The sequence below is a fragment of the Pyrgilauda ruficollis genome, unplaced genomic scaffold (genome assembly GCF_017590135.1).
Source record: "Pyrgilauda ruficollis isolate IOZ18807 unplaced genomic scaffold, ASM1759013v1 scaffold36, whole genome shotgun sequence".
Lineage (NCBI taxonomy): Eukaryota > Metazoa > Chordata > Aves > Passeriformes > Passeridae > Pyrgilauda > Pyrgilauda ruficollis.
In genome coordinates, this window is record NW_024525045.1 from 4,558,893 (window position 1) to 4,581,459 (window position 22,567).

At 40.0% G+C, this 22,567-nt stretch overlaps 1 protein-coding gene and 1 long non-coding RNA gene across 4 annotated transcripts in view; one reads left to right on the plus strand and one right to left on the minus strand.

Annotated features, from left to right (window-relative positions):
- Window positions 1–14,803: 14,803 nt before the first annotated feature.
- Window positions 14,804–19,947, plus strand: LOC121357988. 2 transcript variants are annotated; one of them, XR_005955814.1, is made up of 4 exons: window positions 14,804–15,834; window positions 17,398–17,576; window positions 18,445–18,493; window positions 18,746–19,947. It is a non-coding gene; the product is annotated as an uncharacterized LOC121357988 (long non-coding RNA). The 2 variants fall into 2 exon arrangements; XR_005955813.1 differs by lacking the exons at window positions 18,445–18,493; window positions 18,746–19,947 and having other exon boundaries at window positions 17,398–17,626.
- Window positions 17,764–22,567, minus strand: part of NYAP2 (neuronal tyrosine-phosphorylated phosphoinositide-3-kinase adaptor 2) — a 125,153-nt gene continuing 120,349 nt past the window's right edge. Inside the window, exons 1-2 of one of the 2 annotated variants that reach the window (XR_005955812.1) lie at window positions 20,667–21,547; window positions 18,692–18,813 (exon numbers count right to left, since the gene is read on the minus strand). Coding sequence is in view for 1 of the 2 variants with exons in the window: in XM_041475810.1 (XP_041331744.1) it covers window positions 18,586–18,813 (228 nt within the window). In the remaining variant the exon portion in view is untranslated. Of the gene's footprint in view, window positions 18,814–20,666; window positions 21,548–22,567 lie in introns of those variants that run through there. The other variant, XM_041475810.1, reaches the window with a different exon arrangement.

Consider the following 22,567-nt stretch of genomic DNA (forward strand, 5'->3'; position numbering starts at 1 on the left):
TGCATCTGGATTTACTGTCTAGCTTTTCTTGTCTGAAAAACGTAGCTATACAATCCTTAGTGGTTAAAACTACGGCTGAGTCATTCTACTTTGCCACAGCAGACTTATCCTTCAGAAAGCTCCCACCACGCTGTCTGGAGAGTGATTGGACATGCTTTGGCTTCTGCACAACCATCCCATGGAAGGACACCATGTATATTCCCAAAGCTTGAAACTGTACAGGGAGTTCTCTGGAAACTAGAGACAAGAAAGGACTAAAAAATGTGTGCAAGGAGTGTCTAAACACAGTAATGGGAAATGCAGAAAATATTCCCCAGTTGTTAGACTCTTCCCATCAAAGACATCAGACAGTGATCTGGACAACAGGCTGCTTCCTGCACACCTCAGCTCCTCAATTGCAAGCTCTCACAGAGAGAGGATTCACTGGCTGATTGTTCACATGGGAAGGAAGAACAGATGCAAGAGAGCAAGACTGGGAGAAATGAGAAGTGAAGACAAGATCAAAGGAGATTAAATGGTTTGGAGTAAGGTGGAGAGGCAGAAAGTCTGCCAAATAAACCCCCTATAAGAAGAGCACTTTTAATTGTCTTCCACTTTTCTGCTCACCAATACTGCTTGGTCATCCCATGCAAATCCAGTAGATTCTGTTACCTCTCCCTTTTCTGTCAACACAAGATAGAAAAATGCCACTGGTGTGGGAAGTATGGCCCAATAGACTCACCAGGTTTTCATTGTGTTTGCCACCCAAGAATGAAGATCCTGCTTTCCTCCCATGAGCAGGAATTTCTCCCTTCCCCAGCAAATTTTATAAGTCTGCCCCAAAAGTCAGCATCCCCCTCACTAACTTCTTGGCACTAATTGGTTTATTATGGGAGAAGATGCTAAACAGGTGTTGATAGTCAGGCAAAAGAAAACAACCAAATCAAACTAAATATTTATTTAAAACAGCCCTGTGCTTTGGCTTTCATATCTCCACAGTAATCATAGCAGATCTTAGTGAAAGTAGAGGTTCAGATATGATACAGTCTTAAATAATCAGAGGCAAAAAAATTTAGCAGGCTGTGTTGTCAGCTCATAAAACATTACATTAAATGCAACATGTTTACTACAGCCCTCAAAGGTACATAGTAAAAAGGTCTATTTTTTTACTCTGCAAAACTTATCCCAAGTCTATTTCATTTCACTTGTGAGTCTGGGTTGCACTGGATTTAAGTGACTTCTTTCTCATCTGTGCTCAGTGAAGGAGGGAGTTAGAGCCTGTGCAAAACAAAAGCCAGGTTTATTTATTTAGTAGCATGTTCTCACTGCATATTGGGATCTTAGAGTGCACATGGACAGATGCTTCGTGGCTGGATAAAGCTACTCTCAGCAGGTGGACGTAGATGATTCCAGGGGCTCCTGGAAGGTAAAATTTGTGTAGCACAGGAAAGGAAAGAAGCCTGGGACTCTGTGCTGGCACAGCAGTGTAGCAGCACTAACAGCCAGGGTTTAAATGCAATTTAAACACAACATCTTGTCCTGGGCTGAAATTGTGCAGAAGTGACATGGAGAAATTTCTCACTTCATGACTGCCCCCTGAACAATACAAGAGACAGAAAAAAGAACCAAAAAGAACTGCTCCAAAATACTGTTATGCCTTAAGCATCTGTCATCTCCAAACACAAAGCCCAATCTTTATCACAGCATAACTCTGCAGATTCTTTGTTAGCATAAAAATCAAAAGATGAGGTAATTTTTTTTCCTAAGTAAACTTTTACCAAAAATTTATCACCAGTATTTTCATTTCCAAGTGCAGGCAGAACCCGTGGTTACGCTGGATACTTTTGTGGCTAACCCTGGTAAATGCTGCAGTTCTAATAGCAGGTTCCATAAACAGCACACACAATTGTGAAAGACTTTTCCCAAATATTTTTCTAATAGCACCTTTTTTATCCTGAAGGCCACGGGTGACTGGAGCACTTTGTTTTTAGCTCCATGATGTAAGTGTTGGTCAAGGGCTGATAGGAAAAGTGCCAGGTAACCAACCTTGCCAGGTAGGGGCTTCTCTGTCACGCTCAGATTTTTCCCCTAGATTTTGAAAACTCTCAGAGTATGCAAGTTGAAACATGAAAATGTCGTATTATTTTTTTTTAACCAAAATATAGATGTTGTTTTCTATTCTAGATGTGTCAGATATCCACCCATAAGATATAATAGCAGCACTACATGCAGTCTGTTATTACAATCTAAAGATTGTACTGTCATGACAATATGAAGGCAGCACATTTGGTTAGACACAAAGTCTTAATGCTATCATTTCCTGATTTTTGAGTGCATAATGATGCATTGAAATTTTCTTAATGCAGAATTTTTAGTTAGCATCTTTTTAAGCCTTAGTATTCTGTGAATGTAGTCATTCCAGCATAACACTGATAATATTTTAGATTCTTTGAATTTTTAAATATTCAGGCTTACATAGGTAAAGAAAAGACTAGCTCCTCACTTTTTCTCTTCCCTCATGTACTCTTCAAAATACTTTATTAACAGCACATATAAGAATAGGCATTTATAATAGAAAAAAATCTGCCTCGATAAAAGTTAAGTGTAGCACAAGAAGAAACATTCAGTAAGTCCCTAAGGAACTCAATAGTTTCATCTACAATAAATATTTTTCAGGAAAAATCTAACTTTATTTTCTTTGTTGCAGTTCATATTCAGTTTTGTTCCTGTGAGCCAGGTGGTACATAAAGATGCGAAAATCAGATTTTTCAGATAAGCCACAAAATAATTGGGCTCTGGCAGATGGATTATCACAAACCCAGGAAAAAGACTACTCAGAAAAAAAGACTCAGAACTAAACTGCTGATTATTTTTGAGATCTGATGCCAAGGTAATATTGGTATTCAACTATCCTCTGGAGCTCAGGAATCCACATGTACTCTGGGATCAATCAGGTCTAGTATAATGAAAAGCAAACTGTGGAAGGCATCCAAAGCAGGCCTCAGTTGCTGTAGACTTTTCTTGGACCAGATTTCAGCTCTGTACCCATCAGCTTTATGCAGCTTCCATGAAAATTTGACTGTGATATCAAATCCATCCCAACATTTAATCTGTGGAAATTGAGTGCATCCTAAAGCTCAAGCAAAGAGGTGCAATGCCACCATTTCTCAGAAATTGAGACTTTGGCTTTGTAGTACCACTTTTGTAGAGCAGGTTTAACAAAACTGCTAAGGGGAAGTGTAAGCAAATGCAGTTCTTCATCATCCTAACACAAACACATACCCATCAAAACTATATATGTATATATAAATATATACACAACTATTTTTATGAGTCTGACATAATTTAACAAAACTTCAGTTTCTGAAGCAAGTCAGTGTTCAGTGTTCCATAAATAGCAATAACCAGACTAAACTGCCTGGAAAAGTCTCCAGATCAGCAAACCTCCTCCCACCCGCAGATTTTTTGGTCATTCTTGGATTGCTGGGATTTAGGTATTGGTTCTGTTTCACCAACTAAAATTTCTGATGGTTAGGCTACATATTTCTGAGGACTGAAAATTAAATAAGAAAAGGTAGTTTTTGTTAACCGTGACAAAATTCCAGTAAAATTGTAACCAAAAATAAAAGCTTCATACATATCCCACTTTCATCATTTCCTTTTGTATTTTTGATATTCCTCAGTCATTTAATAGGTGTTAGACTTACAATGATCTGGAAGATTTTGAGGAAGTAAACTCTCCTGTGACCCACACAGTAAATGTAATTGCATATAATTTTTCTCTTTTTTTTTTTTTTTTTTAATGTGCTATGTTCATCTTTAACAGAAAACTAGTAAAACAGCCCTTGTAGGCAGCCTCCTTCATCCTGAAACATTGACAATCCTGTGTCCAGGGCCACTGGAAAATCAGAGCTGCACCTGCCCTAGGCACAATGCTCCATCTCACCACAAAACACTCCCTGTGTGTTGCTTCAAAATCCCCATGCAATGTTGGACAAAAATCCATTGAATGTCTTCACTAGAATAGCTGAGAAAAATCACATGCATTCCTTCAAAAGAGTACAGAGTTTTGAAAGATTTCTTCCTTCTAGAAGGGGCAAAAAACTTAGAAATGTGGCTTTTCCTCCTTTATTGACAAGGAATTCTAGGAAAAAAGGGGACTGTTTTGGAAGAACAATAATGAATTTTCCTGCTGTCTATATGAAAGATCTTGGGAATTTTACAGGAATAAAATTGACCTGAACACAGCCTAGGCTCCCAGAAATTTTTGCCTCCCTTAGCTGACTGCTTCAATGGCAGTGAGACTGCAGAGTACTCAGCATCTTCATGTCCCTGTAAGATATCCACAGGAAAAGAATGTCTCAGTTTCATTTTCTCTCTTCAGGCAAAGTTTTCCTGAGGGGAAAATATTTTCTTTCCTACAAAACCATATTTTTTTGCATGGAAAATAGGTTATTTCACCCAAAAACGCATTTCATTTCAGAGAATTTCCATGACAGAAGAGATCCATATGATTTTATCATCTGAAAAAATTGATTTCACAGTAAATTATTTTAAAATATTTGCTGGGAACAGATTATTAGCTCTTGAGAAATCACTCCACTGCTTTTCTATTTAGATCTTCAAAACTTACATTTTTAATAAATCTAACCTCTTCCAAAGGAATAACTCTTAAAAATAGGTTTCCTCTTTTTTTGAAGTTACTGTTCTTTCCCATCTCTAATGTTTCTTCCAATACCCCAGTACAAAGGGATAGTCAAAAAATCCTCAAGTTCATATGGTGAAGTGCTCTCAGTGTCTTAAAATGCAGAGATATTTTGATTGTCCCTTGTGATTCCTGGGAAAGGTTCAAGTCATCAGCTGGCAGATTCAGTTACTGAGCACACAGAGTCAGTGAAATCTCACATCTCAGGCATGACACAAGAACTGGGAAGGACAAAGTAATTTAAGATTAGATGGGACCTCCACCCTTCAGAGGTTCACACGGTACAAGAAGCAGCATAACCACATAAACCCCTTGTACCATCCTCACATCACGTGGTGAATCAAGTTCAAGAGGCTTTTAACTTTAATAACTCTGCCTTCTTGCTCCATCTTACCAAACTGATCCTTTAATCTCCATGCACCAAACCAAAGTCTTTGTTCTCACACAACGCATCCCTTCCCAAAACCTGGCTGGAACCTCAGGGGCCCAGACTATTTTTTGAGACTCCCTGCTATCTATTGCAGTCATTTGGCCAGCACGTTCGAGAACTACAATTAACACCTAAAACAAGCTTTGTGTCAGTGTTGGTTTGGGCCATTATTATTCCTTCATTCTCTTTTAGATCTGTTCTTGAAGAGGAAAAAGATGAACAGAAGTCCAGTGCTGCCTTGTAAGAATTCTGGCAGAGAGGCGTGAGTTAAAGTCCTGGTAACTAGAAACTCTCACACCCATAATGATCCTCAAGGTACTTAGGGCTTAGCTAGCAATGCCTTTAAATATCAGCTTCATACAAACCATCAATTGAGTAATAGATCTCTAGATATATGTGTACCTGGAAAATTTTAACAACTCTCACACATGATGCATTTTGAAGCTGAAATTTGCTTTGTGGAGGAAACTTCATTCTCTAAGGTAAGGAGCATTGCAGACCCAGCTCAGTTACTGCAGACAGGATGAATTCAGCCTGTTCAAGTCAAAAAGAATTGCTCACACAGTATGTTCAGGAATGACTTGAGATAGTCACACAATAAATGGGGTAACCATGAATGTAGATCATTGGAATGTGATGCCAAGTGATTGTTGCTAGTTCTGTGACAATTTATGACACACTTAACCTGTCTCAGACCCAGAGGCCTGTAAACTCCTTGCAAAGCTGGTTTCTGCATTACTTTTTGCAATAGCACAATGGGTGATGAACATTTACTCATGTTTACAGCAGAACCTGCACCCATATTTTCATTCACATACACTTGGGGTAAATCCACAGCATCCAACTTGGTATTCAAATACAGAATTTTCCAGACTTCAGAACCAATGGGTATGTAAAATGTAAATAAAACCAGCAGTATTTTGCTTTGTTGTAGACGTCACTCCTTTCGAACTTCAATTGTACTTCTGTTATTTCAAATTTTTTTTTTCTTGCCATGAAATATAATTTTTTTTTGTTATAATTTTTGGAGATACTGTGTGTATATTGCTTTTTAATTACAGTTTCAAGGTACTTGCTAACCTACAATTAGCACAATGTTAAGCTGAAGGGCTGCCTTGGTTGGGTCCAAAATAACCTAGTAATTTTCTCCTTATTCTCAGCTTTCTAAGCTTTAAGGCTCCAGATTGTTTGATTCCCATTTGGATTTTTAGCCCATCCTGAACTTGACACAGTTGCTAAGATACATATCAGTCTGCACTGTGTTGATACAATATTATTTAAACACTTTAAAGGGCAGCCTAACAGTTCTCTGTAAACACAAAACTCCACCATAAACTGTTCTCCGCAGAAGCAAGCAGCCTGACATAAAAATTAAATCCAGGGTATTTCAGAGATTACTGTGGAAGCACTCATGAGCACCTGCCCACCACCACCGCAGTCGTGGCCACCCTGGTCCAGCTTCAATGAACACACAGGTCCTTTGGTCAATGCCTGCAGCAACCACCCAGCCTCAGCTCCCTGTCGTGCCAGGCTCCTCTGCTGCTGCTGCTGGCACAAGTGTGCAGGGAGTTTGATTTGATGGTGGCAGCCCAGGGCCAATGGCTGTTTCCAGGCCTACCGCAGTACCCCGCCCAAAATCAATCTGACCAGGAGCCCTGCTCATGACCAAAGGTCTTGACACACTGCAAAATTTTAAAATAAAAAAAAAGTAAATAAATAAAATTAGAAGCTCACCCCTTTACAAAGAAGGGCCAGAGAGTCACAGTCGGCAGAAAATACAGGCCAAAGTCATGATGCTGCTCCGGTAACTGATGTTTGTATTCCACGTTACTTTGTTAGCTTGGACAACAACTGTCAGGAAAAATGGTTAAAGACTTTCTCAGATGATGCTAAAAAGTCTTCCCCGGAACACAAAGGAACCCTTTCCCAGAGCTAAGCCTTGATGTCGATGTTTTCTCAGCGGTCTCTGGCGCTCGGCCTGTGAGCCGTGTTCCCTGTGGGGACGGCCAAGGCCGCTTCCCTCCGAGGTGGGCCCGTGAGGGGAGCGTCTGCCAGTGCCCTGGCACATGCAGTAACACAGCACAACCTCACAGCAACAGCTTCATCTTTACCCCTGAGGCACAACCTGACATCTCCCATGACATTTCCAACCCTCTGAAGATAGTCAGGAACATTTTATGTAAAATATTTCTGTCTGGGACCCAAGACCCAGAGATCACGTCTCATGCTGTGTGTTTACACCATTGTCCTTGTGCAATCATCCGCCGCACCATGTTTGCACTGGCAATAATGGGTCAAGTTTTCAAAACCAGAGAAAACTTTCCTAAAGCGCTATATTGTTTTCTGAGTAAAAATATTTGTATCCACACTATACCTTGATTCCACAGTATCACAGTCTTGAGGACAGTTTCACGAGAGCCATGTATCAATATGGGTGATGGAGGGGCAAAAAACACCTGAAAATTCTTTCCCACTTAGTTAATTCCTACTGGGTTTTTTTTTTTTTTTTTTTACTAATTATTCTGAATATCTTGGGTCAGCCTTAAATTTTAATAGTGTCTTTGGTTGTTTTCCTGTACTCCAAGTACAATAGTGGTAAATGTTTACCTTCTCCCTTCTAGTTTTTCTTCCTCCACTAAAGCATATTCAGTCTGTTCATCATTTCACATTTTTTGGGTCTGGCTACAAACTCTTCAGTATCATGACTTCTCTCTTCTATGGTGGCTCAAATTGCTGCATCAGCTTTTCTTCTGTCCGATTTTGTCCTTTTCTAAATATTCCTGTTAATCACTTCAACTATTAAGTTTCCAATTATAAAATGAGTAAAAGCAGAACAGGAGGGGTGCAGGTAACAATTCAAATCTTCAGCAAAGTCCAAAGCAACAGAGCTTTCTCTTGAAGAAAAATGATTTCTACCTTACAGAATTGGCCACAACACACAGCATTTCTTTTTCTGCCTCAGTTTTTAGTCACATCATTTTGTGTGGTCACAGAGACAACCACTTCTCATGAATCTGAGGGCTTGTTTTAGGGTTTTCTTGATATTCATGTTGTCCTTTGACATGATGCCCACAGCCAGCTCTTCTGAAAGACCACACTGTGGCCACTGTCCTGGTGTTTATGTGTCAATGTCATGCACTGCTGCTTCAAATTCCCATCAGATTTTTTTGTTTTGTGGATCATGTAATCATTTTTCAACTTGTTTCCAAAAGAAACAAGGTTTCTAGTCTTTCCTGTTCCAAGGTCCTAAACTTGAGTAACAGCACCAAAAATGGTTATTTTTTCTTCAATTTTTTTATTAATATGTTAAACCGGCTTAATGGTAAAAATCATTCCAAAATGGAAAAAAAACCCTAACATTCCACTAGCAAAATTAATCTTAGGGCAGACCAACATTCAAAAATTGCTTCATATTTTTAAACAAAACTAGAATTTTAACATCTTTTTCTATTAAAATAAAAGTCTCTAGGAAAAAATACTTCAATTTCAAATTTTCTAATCAACTGTACCTCCTGTTCTTTACATTTATCTTCCTGATATGTCCTACCATTTATAATACACAAAGAAGTTTGTTCCTCTTTCTCCTGTGAAAATGGAAAGCGATCCGATTAATATTTTCCCCAAAGCCGGGCCTGAGTGTTGCAGTAATGTGAGACCACAATTTGCCATGCTACTGCTAATCCTGGCACACCAGACAGATGTGAACATCCTTCCTGCACAGCCATCAGAGAGTACCAGCCTGAAAGTCACCTTCAAGCACACAGTGAGTGCTCTGGGCCACCAGTCCGAGAGACGGAGTCAATTCCCTACACTCTCCACATGCTTAGCAGAAGAAGAGAGAACAGAAATTATTCTTTAGTCCTACTCTGATCCCATGAAATTTGGAAACCCAGGTAACTGAAGGCTTGTGAAGACACAAGATATTCCAGTTAGCACATTCTAGGATTTGTGTCGTACTATTTCATGTTTGCGAGTAAATATTTTCACTAATTTTAAAACAAAAATAAACCAAAGCATGGGTTTAAGATAGAATCCTTGGACTGTCTGTTTTAAGATCCATGCTTGGATGAATACTGCACTAAGCTTACCTTTTTCACTCTAAATTCAAAACTGCTAAGTGTCCCCACATGTTCTTAGGCCACAGTGACAGTCTCTAGTTAGGACTTATGAGGAGGGCTATAATGTAAGAAAAATCAATATTGTTATTTTAAAGTGTTCAGCCATGAAAGAACAATCAACGGTTGAAAAGACCAGGAACAATCGATTTCAATGAGCAGTTCATATTGGGTAACAAGACAGCACAGAGATAGATAAAGATTGACTGATAGGAGAGAATATTTAAAGCATTAATTAGATACACTAGAGCTTAATGCCCCTCAGAAGAGTTTTTAAAAGAAGACACCATCTTAAAGATTCACATTCTATTGCAGAATTACATCCATCAAATAGCACTTGACAACTGTGACATTGAAAACTATTTTCTTTTAAAACAATAATAATTTGTTAAGCTAAAGCATCTACTGCTGTTTGAATTCTGTGGCAGCATATAATGTCATTTCTTAAACTCTCTAGAGGAAAGTTACTCACATGTCTAAGTAAATAACTGCCACAATCTATGGCAAAGTAAATGACATCTTCAGATTGGGATTCCAAGCTGGAGCTGTCATAACATAGTATGAGACTGTCTTAATGTGATGGCCCTGAATGCCAAACTGGCACATGACCTGGTTTTCTTGTTCTTCTGTTGGAGCACTTGGAGTCAGGTACCCATTTTGGTTTTAAGGTGTACATATATACATGAATGGGTATATGATATGCCCATTCCTTGTCATAGAAAACTAATTTATCCCTTATTTCAAAGGTTTATGGGAGAGTGTCGGGATTATAAAAACAAGACTTACTACTCCAAAACCCAGCACAAAAGACCCACAGCAAACTAGCTAATAGCAGGATTGTGGAGAGCATCTGAATCTTTGACAGTATCAGACAGCCACTAACAGTCTATCCAAAGATAAATCAAAGGTGTATAAAACATTTTTGGTCCAGAGTAAAACTGAGTACGTGCCTATGCTAGAACAGCAGTAAATGTACCATGAATTATTCTTCTTGGCTGCATTATCTAGTGCTCTTCAGTCAAGATAAAGTTTGAAGGACAAAGAACACTTTACCACAAACAAAAATCCAAGTCAGCATTTTGTCCAATTTCCTATTAATTTGTCAAGGAAACAGTATAAAACTTTCCTAAAACATGCCTTGAACTAGCAGAATATGTACACTAAGCGCTATGTTTCACCACAGTGAGACACTAAACAATCTTTCCCTTCCTTAAACCTACTAACCTCACTTGGCAGAACTCTCATTTATCTTGTGGACATACTGAGAAAGAGATGCCTGAGTGAAAAGCACTACGTATTCATTCTTTCTCAGAGAGGGAAGGACAGAAAGGTGATTTGTATGTTGTAGAACCCTGTTAACATAAGCAATAGTATCTCTGTGGAAATTAAATAAAGTAAGAAAACTTTCTTATGGAAGTAAACAAAGTATGAACTCAAATTTGCTTTTCTATTGGATTAAAACTTGTCAGAATTGGAAATTTCTTTTGGTACCAATTTTCAAAAGATTATTTGTCCTTGAATTTCTGAAACAGATGGAAAATAAAAGAATATGAAATTTTGGCAAAAATAAAAATAAGAATCAGACATGTTACTTAGTTCATCTCAAACCCTGCTATTATGAAGGGCTTTCAGCATTTCTTTCAGCCATAGAGTCAGAGTATTAATTCAGACAGTGTACTGGAGATTTGTACTTCTGTCTGTGTCTACAAAAATAGACATAAGTGATGAAACAGAGAGGAGCTTCCCAGGATAAATGAAACAGCAGCCAAAGTACAAGGAAAAACTCATGATAGCTGGTCAAATTCACTGCTCCTGTCAGTCCACAGCAGTAAATCCCAGGCACAAATGCTGGCAGGATCATTCCAGCACTGTCTGTGGTGACTGTGCAGTACCTGTTTGCAAGGGCTCGCAGCGATGTCCTGGTCACACCTGAAGGCACACCAACAGGGGTGGGCAGTGCCAGGGCTGCCCCTAATGACATGCCTGGCTGGGTTTTCCCTCAAAGGCCTTTCTGTAGGTCTGCAAACCCAAGGGAGTGTTGCCAGGTGCACTGTAAAGGGCATTGAGCGGCTCAGGTGAGCTTAAATGACCTTTCAGGTGCTGATTTTTAATCCTTTGTCCCTGTGTGCAGTACTGCAGGTTTTCCCCTGCTGACTGCTGCTGCACAAGGAGTAGAAATCTGTTTTTTATTGAGGCTGATGGCATTGCTTGCAACCTTGAGTACCCTGAATAGGTTGGATCCTAGTTAGTTTCAAAATTTATCCTCTTATTTGGAAGTACCGCCAAATTAGATGCCTTTTAGGAAGCTAGGCCAGATGTTCTGTCACCATGGCCAGGGATGGCCAAAGCCTGGGGGAGAGGTCTTACCCATGGTGAGTGTGGAAATTGCAAGTGGCACAGTTCAGAGGATAAAGGAACACTCTCAGGTAGTGCCTAGTCCATGAAACACATACCCCAGGGAGTAACTCATCCTGTCAGCTGATTCCATCTACAACATGTGCCACCACATCCCACACACAGAGAAAGAGCCAGGGAAAGAAGGTGTGGGCTTCTTGGATGGGCCGCATAGTTCAGCAGAAACTGAGACAAAATTCTCAAATGAGTGTAAAAGCCAGGCAGAAATTGAATGTCTTTGCCTGCTTGGCCAAGGACATCTTAGCCTCTTTAAACTTAATAAATAAACACACCAGCCATTCAGTTGTTGTGTTTACAAGAACAGTAAAAAAGCCCTGAAGAACTTGGGAAAGAATAGAGCTCTTTGGTAGGAGTTGGATTCCACAGGAGTTAATTTGAATTTCCCCAGCCAGCTGGAGCCTGGGGAAAGCTGATTTTCCATTGCCCTACACCTTGTAGAATCATTTACACTTCTCAAGTGGATATAAAACCACGCTACAGACACTAACAACACCATTTAACACCCACTTTGCGGAGGTGTTAACGTCCAAAGAAAGTATAAGGTCATGGAGAGCAGGACCGAGGGATTCAATCGGGAGCTGAGGAAGTGCGGGCTGCGCTCTCCCCCCGGGCTGACACTCGGGCAGCTTTCCCTGCTTCCCGAACACGGCAAGCTGCCATGGTCCCCTAGAACCGGCCACTGGAGGCTCCTCCTGGTGGGTGTCACTTGTGCGAGGGAAAGGGACCCTGCCTGGCTCCCTGCAGGGTCGCTGTGACTGGCCTTGCTGCCCCACGGACACCCTCGTGACCGAGGCTGAAGCTCAGTGTTTCCCACCACGTTCCTCTTTCCCCAGCCCTCTGTGAAACTTGCTATGTATAAACCAAGAACAGCGTTGATTAATGCTACCTTCTAAAATAAAATCATTGGTGGTTCATCCTCCTGCTCTCCTTGTATGTTTTCATGAGGGTTAAGAGAGCACAGAGCTGGCTTAGAAGAGGGGAGGTAGAGAACATTAACGGGGAAAAAAAAATGACAGGAACTCTTGTACTACAAATATATTTCCCAAAGCACACCATGAAAGAAAGGATTGAGACAGAAAGAGAGGAGGAGACAAAAGAAGATGAAAATATACCACAGGTGGGGAAAACACTGAAACCACCAACCACCCTGGTGCCAAAAATCATTTAAAAGGTGACAGATGTGTAACCTTGTTTTAAAGGAAAAAAAAAGCACCATAAAAGAGATGTTGGCAGGTTTAGAAAATAAATGCGAAATGTGTTCAGTCTTGCCTTTAAGCAGTGTTTCTTTTCAGTTGTCTTCTGGTTTTGTAAATTTTATTTGGTTTCCTGCAGTTCCCTTGCCAGCTCTGTGAGTGCTGGCCATAGATCTGAGAGATGTTGGCCCATCTTCCCTCTAAGGGCTGCTTGACTTCCCTGCTGTGCTCAGGGCAGGTTACTTGTTCCCCAGCAAGACAAGCCCCTCTGTGCTTTAATTGCTTCTCAGCCACTCTGGCACCAGCTGAGGTCACTCCGAGTGACTGCAGGGGACAAACAGCAACAACTCCAGCCAGCGGTATTGTGATGGCTTTCAAAATGCAAAAGGAGCAGAGACCCAAGACAGAGCACTGCAGGCACCTTTCCACTTCTAAATAAACTTAGAGAAAATACAAGTGTAAAAGTCAACTGTTGCTTTTTATGGTCTTGTCTCCTTTTAATTTAAACCTCTTCTGTTTAAAAAACAAGGGTATATAAAAAGTGTTTCTGCACTGGCAAAGAAAGAGAATGCACATCTTTCAAATAGGAAAATGTCTGATTTTGCCCCATATTTATGCTCCCTGAAGCATTTGGCAATGCTTCCATTTAATTCCTTCTCTGTTCAGGTGCTGCTGTGGTCAGGTCAGAAGTGGTCAGGCATGTCATGCGGGGTAAGGTGAATGTTGGAAGTCACCATTGCAAGCCCTTAGAAATGAGCTAGGATACAGGACTTTGTGAACCATACTGCTGAAGAGCAGAGACATGAATCTGACAAATGGGCAAATTATTTTTTCCTCTTTCAGAGCTGGAGAAATCCCTGCAAAACAGTGTTACTTTCTAGTCATCCACATGGGGTCTTCATACAAAACATAGAGCCAGTGAGAAAAAGGCTGGAGTGCTTCAGAGGATGGGTCACTCTGAACATCTGTGTCAGGGGCTGGGGAGAGGAAGAGGAGCATGAATGGGTAGCAAAGCTCTTTGTCCTGTAGGACAAAGTTCTTTGTCCTATGGGCCCGTCAATGGAATTGCTGCTCAGGAGAGAGGCTGTGTCTTGGGGAAAGCAGGTGACTCCTGGGGTAGGGAAGCACTTGGAAAGCACCTTCTGGATCATTTGCAATATGTCCCAGAACAGATCCTGCTAAGACAACCAAAAGCTTGCCCCTGCCCCCATGCACTCCTGCATGCAGATTTCTACAGACAAGGATAAGATGTTTTTTGCACATTAGACACAGCTTTTTTTCATGGAAGGAGAGAAATATGGTCTCAGTGCCACGGCAAGAGCTTTACTGTTTCTTACTGGCTTATTAACTACTTGCTTACTTGGTCTTGGAAACCTTTTTAAATTACAAAATGCCTTCTTAAAAATATTAGGAGGGATGTCTTCTTAAAAAAAGTTGTGGAATTCCTCTGCGAGTGCTGGGTTTTACATCCTAATGGGACTAAAGATTTTGTCTGGAAACAGGAAGATTATGCTTACTTTTGAGCAGATTTTTTAGAGCTTTATGGAGAGTGTGATAGGTCCCTCTCACATTTGGGGATATTCTGCAAATGGAGATCTTTGAAGGGGGTGTCTTTGAAGTGAGCATCTGCCATTCCAAACTGTGAAAGGTGCTTAGACAAAAATTTATCTGCTCTTCAGAGAAATCTTATCCTAAGGATTTAGTTGAGGATGGCACTCATGGCATTAGATGCAATGAGGCATGACTTGCAAATACTAACCTATTAAAGCAATTAATTCATTTCCTCCAACAAATGGTACGATTAAAAATGTGCCTAGGGAATGCTATAAATATACATTTATGACTTGACTTTTCTTCCCAGGAATCTCTGGCTATTCCCCAGTGAATAACTTGTCTCTAAACTTAAGCTATCAAATAAAAATGAACAGCCAAATATTTTAAACTATTGCTTTTTATTATAATTACACCGGAGCACAAATAAATAAGCACTAAATTATTGTAAAATATTGTCAATGCACTAAAGAAACCAGAATTGATCTTCAAACAACATCTTATTACTTCAGAAGTATCAAAGTACATTTAATTACATCTTACCTAAAAAAATCAAGTACAAAAATGAAAAGAAAATTAATATGTATTTATACTGTGTATATAGAAACGGCTAATAATATATGATTACAGTTAGCCTCTAGCTACTCCTTAGTCCTACACAATCTCAGGCACATACCTGACAATTTCTAATGAAATATAAAAAAAAGCAACATGACATTCAGTTTCAAGATATTGGTAAATGTATTACATTGGAATGAACACAGAATGATTTCATTTTATTTAAAAACCCTGTCATTTAAAAACATAGTGCCATTGTCCACTTAAAAATAAACAACCCAAACCAAAAAACCCCATACTATTTTATACCATTTGCTTTAATTTGTCAAAAGGAGCAATAAAGTAGACATACATTGGCTAATATACGTAAACACATTTTTAGTGCAAGAATAACAAGACCTGTGACTTTACTGTGCTTTCTTGAAATCACAGTGCACCTTACACAAATTGCTACACTATAATGTTTAACTTCAGGAGTTTAAAGCAAAATAAGTGCATACCAAACAATTTCATATATACAGTCTCCATAAGTGTGTGTATATATGTGATCTGTATGTATATACAGATTGCATATTTATACAGACTACAGCTTTAATGACCGTGTGTAACCAAGCACTGTCATTCACCCTGTGACACAGAAGCTGCTGAGACAAGAGGAGATGTAGGAGATGTGTGACAGCATTGTGATGGCAGCTCTCGGCAGGACGATGTGCCTTTTACTCGAGCCATGGGGTGGGCCAGCAGTCATGGGACAGGGCAGTGGCTGTGTCCTGCTCTGGCTCTGTCCCTGACCTTTGGAAACTGTTCTGCCTGAGCCTCACGTCCCTCTTCAGTAAAACGGCTCTTGCAAGCATGAGGTTTACTTCACATTTCTAAAGTGCTTTGAAGGTAAGTGCTAAGTTATGTTTTACTTTTTCATGTTGTCGCACTTTAAAACAAAAAGCCATTGTTTCCATGGGATACAATGGAGGTCTGGAAGCACGTGGGCAGTTATTTAGGAAGGACAACATAAACAGTGTTGAGCAATAAAAGCAAAACAAGGAGTTTGCAGTGGGCTACGTGTACAAGCAACTCTGCTCTAGGACAAGAATGCTTCAATTCCCTGATCATTATTCCTATTACATCTGGATATGGAAAGGACACGATATGAACAAACACTAGCAAGGACAGAACCGTTCACACTGACACTGCCTTCCCCTGGCAGGTGTGCCCAGGGTCTGCACTGCCAGCGATGCTCTGGCAGTGCGCCTTTAAAGGAGCTGCTCCAGGAGGACACCAGTGAGGACAAGGACTGGCAGAGCTGACTGAACGCCTGCTTGCGTTTTGTCACCAGTGACTTTGTGCAGCTGGGGAAAAGGGCTGAGCTAAGTATTTCACATGTGGATATGGGAAATTCTCCTGCCACATTACAAGGAAGACAAACCATGAACACTTGCTGAATAATGAACCCTGTTAGCTCAACAGATTTCTCATGACCAAGAAGTCGTCTTCTTTCCAGCAGATTCTGGAACTTTCCAAGATCTCTGCAGTTTTTCTTCTGCCATTTTCTTTCTTTAAAAAAGAGAGAATAAGCAGAATAAACAGTTGGTGTCTTTTGGATGCAACGTGTTCAAAGATTCCCTCACAGCCTCCGGGATTTTTCATGTCTTCTGTCATTTTGGCTGGGAGGGGGTCTTCAAATCTGCATTTCAACTCTGTACCTATTCCAGCCTTTGATTATTCCTAACACACCAATATTTAATGTATGCAGATATACGTATGCACACATCTATGGGTATATATAGATACATGCATATATACATGTATATGTGTGTACACATATGCATATATACATATACAGTAATGCTAATATACATACACACATATAAACACACACTTCATCTTTTACAGAAATCTCAGTTTGGACATCAAAATATACATTAGTTAATTAGTTATAAAATATTTAAAAACTTTATTTCAGAGGCTGAAAAGAAACTACTACTGATAAAACATTACTGAAACTCAAACTTTAGCAATATAGATTACAAAAACCTTCTAAAATTTGTTATTTTTGGTCTTTTTTGATCAGCAATTACAGCTGTGGCAATGCTGTCAATATAATTTTAAAGAAAAGCCAATATAACAAGAAGTTTCAAACAACACACCTTTTCTTCTTGGTGAATATAACATTAAAATGATTGTTTTAAAGAGGGAATTTTGTACTACCAAACTTCAGACACATAGATAGAAATTTTAATATACAAAATATATGCCATAGATCTTTTTTCCCCCCTACTCCACCGCAGTACAATTTTCCCTCGTCCTCAACAGATCCTTTTGGAAGATATTTCACCTCACAGATTTCACCCTCATAATCGGTATAAGCCATCCTTTTCTCCCGTTAAAACCAGGAGGTCATAATTCTTTGGTCATGACATAATATTCTGTTAAAATGGTTGTAATATAATACAGGATTGCAAGCCAATTCCAGAAGCAGCCAGGAAGAAGAAACGGCATAGCCGGGAGAATGTGTTACGTGGGCTTCTTCTTCAAAACGGCATGAAATCAAGAGGGATTTCCCAACAGCCTTTCAAGGGGTCTGAAATCTGAAATCCAGCCCACAGAAACAACATGAGGAAATCTGACATGGCGTAAGTAAGGATGTGCTGCTGGATTTAAAAATAATAAACATGTAAACATATTTTGTCGCCTTTATTTTCTGGACCATCGGTAAATGTGGACGGGGACGACGGCTGCAGTGGCACTGCCTCACCCCGCTGAGCCACCGGCTCTCTCTGCCAAGGGCTGCACAATGCTTAGTCACAGTGAACCATGGTCTCTGCTAATCAATGGAACGTCTTCAAGGAAGAGATTCTGTCGCAGGCCCTGCTGCAGAAAATTTAGTTCCTTGGCCAAATCATTTTAGTAAATGGTTCATATAGAACCAAGGACAATTAATCTGGTTACCATTATGGGAAAACAGATGCAGAACAATTAATATTTTAAATGCAACTTGGGCACCCACACTGAGCACTTGTACTTTCAGTGCTTGCAGGTTTGCTGTTTCCCACCAGAACTCTCTCCTTTGTCCATCCCACCCCCCTAGCTAAGGACACCTAACAAGTACGACTCTAGCTATCTTCTACAGCCCTAGCACCGAGTTGTTTTGTACATTGTCCTCTCCAACAACACGTACAACCACATGCTTTTGTACAGAGGCCACATCTAGGCAGGTCAGAGAAATAAAACAGTGGCGGCAGGGGCGGGGGTGAACAGTAGAATAGAACATAGAAAATAGGTAATAAAACAGTATAACAGTAACATTATATAGTAAAATTCTCCATAAATTTTTGAATTTATATATATATATTTATATATTTAAACAGTGTATTCGTTTGGGTGTTTTCAATATATTGGTCAAATATTTACATTTTGATATCTTCTGGATCCAAAAAAATCCTGGATAAATATGTATGCCTTAATCCAGTCGGAAACTTAAATATCTCTCTTGATTGACAGGTGAGCACTGTACTGGTGTGTTTTTTCCTAGGAAGTTCACCACCTGCAGGTAAGTCTTAGGTTAGAGCCTTTGCCTTTTAAAGAAAGCAGGCTACCTGTGCTTGGTGCCACACAGTGGAGAGGGCATCCTCCACAGGCCTGTCAAATTGCAGTGTCCCAGAAAACAGTTTGTTGTTTGGAATAAGGAGGAGGGCTGTATTTCTTGGTCCCAGCATTCTTTTTCCAACTCGGCAAAATAGGCATGCTGTCCTGTTTGCAGAGTCCTTTCTCTGATTTCTGTCGAGCTTTGATCTCTTTGCAGAGGCAACGCTTTTTTTCAATCATGTCCAGCATCGTATGGTCCCCTTGCAACCACTGCATGCACGTCACCTATTGGGGGAGGTGGATGGAGGAAGAAAAAAAAAGAGGGAAAAAACATACAAATAACTGTCTTGGTCATAGATTAAATATGCTTTTTCTTTGAAAAGTTAACTTACTCTTATTTGAAACACTCTAATTTTACGAATAAAGATCTCAATGCCAACAACAGAAACAGAGCTAGTCTTTACTTCTAACTACTTCTTTAAGAAACAAAAGGGTAATAGAAGATCCCAGTTTTAACTTCTCCAGAGCACTAAAACCTAATAAAGATAAATGGTTTTGGTAATCTAGCAATGGTTGGATTTTAAATGGTAGAATAGATCTTAAAAAGGCACATGGATCTTAACAACATCCTTAAGTTGTGGAAATAAAAAATTCTACACACTGAAACCCACGTTTTATATTGCTTTCCAAATCCAATCTGTCACATTAAAAGCAGGGTGTTAACATTTCTGAGTATCAAGCTAAATATAACTGTTAAATTTTGTTAAAATGATTTAATGAACTCCATGCAAATTATATGGATTAACCTATCCTACTCTGTGATATTTCATTAACTGGAAGGCACAAGAGTTAAGAAACCCCATGTTTTCATGCATGTGGAATACTGGAGAATGTGATCCTGATCCAAAAGGGGAGGTTAGCATATGTTTAGCTGTAAGTACATGCCACAGCCCCTCTGAAGCTGAGAATGTGACTTCATTTGAGTTCAGCGGGGAGTTCACAATTGAAAATGTGTCTTCAGAGGCTTTAGACTGGAAGAGAAATCACTAATAATAAATTCTTTTGAAAGGGCTCATTGGTTTTGGACATCACTGTATACCTGCAGCTCAGAAAACTTCCTCTGAACACTTACTTTGCAAATGTGAAGTGATGTCTTGAAAGTCCCCACATTTTTTCCCAAGGGTTAAGGATTTGTGTGTAAGTAAATGCACACGGTACATTCACAGGGGCTGTCCAGGTACACCTCTGCTCTTGTAATGAGAATGAACATGTACAGCAATACTTTGGTACAATTTGTGTTCGTGAAGGAAATGTATATTTATTATTAAGGGTATTTGAATACATTTAATAATGCATATGCCTTTCATTCACAAGTCTTAGAATGCCAAGCATGGGCATACACCAAGACCCTAGAACTGGGGCCTGATTTGCCTAGAATCCCCTATAGAATCCCCTATAGATGCAGCTTTTTTGGATCTCAGTAGTTTTTTTGTTCAGCTTGAAGCCTATTTAGCATTTGTAATAGATTATAATAGATTAAACAAATGTTCAGATTCATAGCAGAAAACAAAACAAAAAGAATAAATTTAAGAAAGCCTACCAAAAAAAGTAATAAAAAATTATGTGTTCAAACAGAAAAAAAGAATTAGAATTAGAATACAGAAATGTCAAATTTTTTGTAAAAAAAAACAAAAAGGGGCAAAAGAGGTTAAAATACTTTTATCACAAAACCACGCTTACCTTATACACTAGATAGTACTGTGAGTAAAACAGGTTTAAACCATAATATGGATTTTGTCCATTAATGTTCTTATGAATTTTGAATTATCCTTATCTGCAATGTGTCCTCCTGAACAGCTGAGCCATTTTTTCAGGAATTCTGCTGTGCCTGCTCTTTTAATTGAATCTTATCTTTCATTTCCGGCATGATCTAATGCTTACTGTGGTGCAGGTGGGCATGAGGCACAGCATCTGCCATGGCCATGAGATTTCTCTCTTTTGGTGCCCAGGCTTGGTCCAAAACTCTCTGTCTGAGCTGGAGATGCTCCCCTCCCCCCTTGGCTCCACTGCACAGATCTTTGGAGAGGCTCTGCCTGACCCAGCTTTCCTCTGCTCACCAGTGGTGGGTCAGTACTTACACAGCAGTGTCTTCAGCTTGGCTGGGTCCTCCTCCGTGGGGAAGGACAGGGACACAGTCTGCACACAATTCATTACACAAATATTCACCAGCACAGCGGCTTCTGCGCCAGGCTTGACGACAACAGCGCTTGAGCATGGATTTCCTCTCGTAGGCACCGGGAAATACCTTCTCTTTTACAGCCCTTCACGTCCCAGGCAGAGCGTGTGCCAGTGGCAATCCCGCAGCACGCGGTGCGCTCCAGCCACCGAGCGTCACCAAGCAGCACCCGTGACAGCCCCGTGAGAGTGTCACACCCGTGCCTCCCTGCTCACCACCGTGCCACACGCAGTGCCGTGCCAACACCGTGCCCCGTGGTGCCGATCTCCTGCACTCAAGGAGGTTCAGGGGGACAGAAGCATTTTGACATGCTGAGTTCTAAAATGCCAGTTGCAGCTTCCCAAAGATAGAAATGGAGTTGTAGAAAGTATCAGTTACACAGACACTCTGCCACCCCCTGCAAAACAGCACCTAAAATATACTCAGGAGTAGGCAGCTCCAAAGTCCTTTTTTCATACTGGCCATCGTATTTTGTTACGGTTAGTGAAATTTACTGTGAAGAATTTGAATTTTCCCACTTTCCCAGATACAAATTTTCAAGTCTACTTGGGATTTTTTAATGCTATTTTTGTTTGATGGCTAAGTCCTTCCTATCAGTACACCTATGTTAGGTGTACTGTCCACTTGGCACAATCCTCCTGTGGAACTGCATTGAGTAATGGTGTGTGTAGGGGAAACATGTAGAACTGGGATGGGCAAAGTCATTTGCTAAAATACACCAAGTCAACACATACAATGTTGAAAGGCCTGGGGGGAAAAAAAAGCTTTAATATTAAAATAAGCCTAAATACTAAAGGTTTGGTTTTTTGTGATTTTTTTTTAAATAGTTTTGCCCAGTTGTTTAGTGTTTAAGTGCAACAAAATAAAAATATTAGGAACAAAGTTTGATGGCCAGTAGAAGCTGCGGGACAGACCTCAGAGAAAATCCCCACTGCAGATCTATGAACTACAGAAATGATAATAACCATGCTGATGATATGAAGTCCCAGAGTGTTAATTACATTTTCAGACAAATAAAACTGAGGCTCACACAGTCCAGGACTCAATCCAGCTGTTAATCACAGTAAAAACCCTCGATGACTTCAGTAGGGCTACTAAGGTGTTTAAAGCCAATGTGTTTAACACTGCAGTCTTAGGCCTAATCCTCCCAGTGACTGAACTGATGGCACTCACACTTAGTTCTAGCACTAATTTTTCTCACCTCCTCCCTCCTTTCTGGCTTTAGCATGCTCCTCTGGCCATGCACCAGGCTGTTAATATCCCTGCTACATCATAGCAAGGAATTTGTTCAGTGTGAGAGGCACAAAAAATAATGATGTTACAACCTGATTTATGGAAAAAAAAGTAGAGCATTCAAAACATTTTACAGATATACAGCTCTCCTGGGAAAGATCCCAGCATGCTTGAGGAATGGTGCACATACTGCAGCATGTCAGAGCTCGGCTGCACGTGTGAATGTACACAGACAGGCACAAAATCAGCACTGGAGGTAACAGCCACCAAGACAGAGCACAGGAGAGGAAAACTTGGTTCTGACCAAAGAATCTTGGCCCAAAGCCTGTTTTTATTGAAGAGGGAAGAAAGAGCTAGAAACAAAAGTTAGGATTGCAAGAAGGGACCTCCTGGAGATTCCAGGATATGTGTCAGGTACTACATCCCATAATATCCTTTGGATTACAAAATTTGCTGATTGCACATCAATTTTGGTTTTGATGGAATTTTTACTCATTAGATTATTCAAAGTATAAGACACCTTTATAAATTTTTTATTTTAAATCAGATAGAGAAAGAGAGTGAAGAAAA